The sequence below is a fragment of the Stomoxys calcitrans genome, chromosome 2 (genome assembly GCF_963082655.1).
Source record: "Stomoxys calcitrans chromosome 2, idStoCalc2.1, whole genome shotgun sequence".
Taxonomy (NCBI): Eukaryota; Metazoa; Arthropoda; class Insecta; order Diptera; family Muscidae; genus Stomoxys; species Stomoxys calcitrans.
Genome location: NC_081553.1, coordinates 32,698,600 through 32,702,455, shown reverse-complemented (window position 1 = coordinate 32,702,455; position 3,856 = coordinate 32,698,600). Strand labels below are relative to the sequence as shown.

The 3,856-nt window shown below is 36.8% G+C and overlaps 1 protein-coding gene across 1 annotated transcript; it reads right to left on the bottom strand.

Annotated features, from left to right (window-relative positions):
• LOC106095721 (uncharacterized) lies at nucleotides 1-589 on the bottom strand. Its single transcript, XM_013263021.2, has 2 exons — nucleotides 364-589; nucleotides 1-302 (listed from the first exon to the last, which is right to left on the bottom strand). Exons 1-2 carry the CDS (start codon nucleotides 554-556, stop codon nucleotides 52-54), a joined length of 444 nt encoding a protein of 147 aa, XP_013118475.2. The 5' UTR covers nucleotides 557-589; the 3' UTR covers nucleotides 1-51.
• Between the last annotated feature and the right edge of the window lie 3,267 nt (nucleotides 590-3,856).

Here is a 3,856-nt window from a genome sequence, read left to right as displayed (position 1 = left end):
TTTTGAGTTTATTTATATTGCCTGTTTATTTAAACAATTATTTTTGCTTACTTAATAATTATAAAAGGTATCAGTATAGTCCAATAAAGTGGTTCCAAAAGCATTTACTTTCATTTGAATGAAATTGTAGCCAACGCCTCCAGCGGTAACAAGGCAATTAACATTTGTTGTGGTAACAGTGAAGTTAATCTCGGCATATGCTATGGTAGGTCCTTGACCATTCGGAGGGCAATTCAAAGTCAATTCCACATTGTGGGGTGTTGCCCAGGTAGTGCGATCATGTCCAGCACAGGTAACACGGGCTGAAATGCATTTTTGCTTGTCATTACAAAGAAATCATATTTTCTTTAATAAAAATTTTACCTGTTTTTCCAGGACCCACAGTGCATCTAAAGGAATATGCAGTATCACCCACACTTCTTTGTTGGCTCTCTACCAGTGTGAGATTAGCAACATCTTTAGGTACCACTTCAACTGCTTTTATATCACCATTGGCTTCAATATATCCTATGCCGGCCAGCAAGGTGATGATGAGGATTTTGTAGATGGACAACATGTTGCACTGCTGACTACTAGCTTGTGTATGTCTCTATTTGGTGGCTGTCATTTTATTTATACCCAAACCAGACTCTTTGTTGTGTTTGATTTTTCAGGCCTGATAGTAACTTTTTGTAATAGCTACCTATTTGCCAAGGTTTGTTTTGGAAACAAATGTAAAATTAATACCCATTATTACTTTTTCCAGGAATATTTTTGCTGTCTTTGAGAACAAAGCAATAATATGAGTGTTATCTTTTTCGACATTTTCCAGTTAATTTAATTTTATCATTTATATATACTTAAAAATAAAACCAATACGATTTGAAAACGATTACCATTGAAAGATATGGTTGAGAAGGCCACTCCACTTTTTATAATAATAATAAACACCTATTTTTGAAATGCTTTCTTTTGAAATCACATCTAACAAAAGGAATAAATAGAAGAACCAATAACGGTCAGTGGTATCAGTAATTGATAAACAAACGATTCATAGATTTTAATGTTGGATTTTCCAAAAAGCTTTTAAGAATATAAGGAAAACCAGTAAGGAAGGCCAAAAGTCAGGCGGTGCCGATTGTACAATACCCTACTACACCTACCCTATAGGTACAATGTGGGAGACATATCCAATTGTGAACCAATTTTTATGGATCTCGGCGAGCAAATATGTTCAAACTGTAATAAATACGGTTAACAAATGACAATATTATTGCAGATTGCTCAAAATCTGATGAACATATATGTATAGGAGCTATGTCTAAATCTGAACCGATTTCGGACAAACTTCTCAGATAATGTGGTAGTCGTCGGGAAGTTTTTGGAAGATTGGTTAATAAATGCGCATGCAATGGTTCTAGGAGTGAAAATCGGACGATATATATATGAGAGCTATATCTAAATCTGAGCCGATTTCTATGAAATTCACCAGTAATGTCGAGAGTCATCACCAAGAATCATTCATGCCAAATTTCGAGAGAATCGGTTAATAAATGACCATTTTATTGCATTATTTCTGCAAATCGGACGAACATATATATGGGAGCTATATCCAAATCTGAACCGATTTCAAGCAAACTTCTCGGATATTGTGGTAGTCGACCAGGAAGGTGTTGTACAAAATTTTGGGAAGATTGGTCAATAAATGCGCTTGCAATGGCTCTAGGAGTGAAAATCGAGCTATATATATATATATATATATATATATATGTGAGAGCTTTATGTAAATCTGAACCGATTTCTATGAAATTCACCAGTAATGTCGAGAGTCATCATCAAGAATCTTTCATGCCAAATTTCGAGAGAATCGGTTAATAAATGACCATTTTATTGCATTATTTCTGCAAATCGGACGAACATATATATGGGAGCTATATCCAAATCTGAACTGATTTCAAGCAATCTTCTCAAATATTGTAGTAGTCGTAGAGGAAGGTGTTGTACAAAATTTTGGGAAGATTGGTCAATAAATGCGCTTGCAATGGTTCTAGGAGTGAAAATCGGGCTATATGTATATATGAGAGCTATATGTAAATCTGAACCGATTTCTATGAAATTCACCAGTAATGTCGAGATTCATAAGAAAATCCTTCATGCCAAATTTCGAGAGAATCGGTTAATAAATGACCATTTTATTGCATTATTTCTGCAAATCGGACGAACTTATATATGGGAGCTATATCCAAATATGAACCGACTTCAAGCAAACTTCTCAGATATTGTGGTAGTCGTCGAGGAAGGTGTTGTACAAAATTTTGGAAAGATTGGTCAATAAATGCGCTTGCAATGGCTCTAGGAGTGAAAATTGGGCGATAGATATATGGGAGCTATATGTAAATCTGAACCGATCTCTATAAAATTCATCAATAATGTCGAGAGTCATATGAAAATCCTTCCTGCCAAATTTCGAAAGAATCGGTCAACAAATTACCTTTTTATTGCATTATTATTGCAAAATTTCAATAGGCTGAAAAACATGACTGTACTAAATTTGAAGACGATCGGGTGAAAATTGCGACCTGTAGCTTGTACACAAATTAACATGGGCAGACGGACAGACATACGGAAGGACAGACAGACGGACCGACAGACAGACTGACGGACGGTCAGATAGACGGACGGACAGACAGACAGACACACGGATATAGCTAAATCGAATCAGAAAGTGATTCTGAGTCGATCGGTATGGTTATCAATGGGTCTTTCACTCTTCCTTTTGGGTGTTACAAACAAATGCACTAAGTTATAATACCCTGTACCATAGTAGTTGGGTAGGGTATAATAATACCCTGCACCATAGCAGTGGTGTAAGGTATAATAAGGATAACACGGAGAAACAAACGAATAGTAACAAGTGAAAGCGTGCTAAGTTCGACCGGGCCGCCACCATGAGTTCAGCTAAAAATTTATACAAAATAAATGTAGTTGAAGGGCATAATTTTATTCTGCATACCAAACTTCGGTTAAACTAGCAAAAATTAAAGCTTCCTGGAACCAAACAAGGATGAACGAGAGATCGGTTTATATGGGAGCTATATGAAGTTATAGACCGATTTGGACTGTAATTGGCACAATTATTGGTAGTCGTATCAGAACATTGCATGCAAAATTTCACCCAAATCTGACAAAAATTGCGTCTTCCAGGGGCTCAAGAAGTCAAATCGGGAGATTTGTTGATATGGGAGCCATATCAGATTCTTCATCAATATGGACCGTACTTGGCACAGTTGTTGAAAGTCATAACAAAAGACTATGTGCAATATTCGGTTTATATGGGAGCTATATCCTAATCTTAACCGATATGGCCCATTGGCCTAATTCCCAACGAGCTACATCAATACTAAGTATCTGTTCAAAGTTTCAAGCGGCTAGCTTAACATATTTTGACCGCTATCGTGATTTCGACAGACGGACATCGAGACGATCAAAAATATATATACTTTATAGGGTCTTCGATGTATATTTCGAGGTGTTTCAAATGGAATGACTAGATTGGTATAGTGGGTATAAAAAAGTCAAAGATCAGAAGGGCCGAATCTTGTGCACCCACCACCATGAACCCTGCTAAAAATTTGCCTTATTGACTGAAATCGGAAATTGGTATCGGTTGCTATGGTCTCAAGAAGTCATATCGGGGAATCGGTATTTAAGGGGCCTATATCAGTATATAGACCGATTCGGACCAGGGATGCTGGAAGTCATAGCAAAAGCCTTTGTTCCACATTTCAGTTATATTAGGCGAAAATTGAGCCTCAAGGAGTTCCAGTAATCAAATCCGGGCATCGGTTTATAAGGGAGCTTTATTAGCATAAAGGCC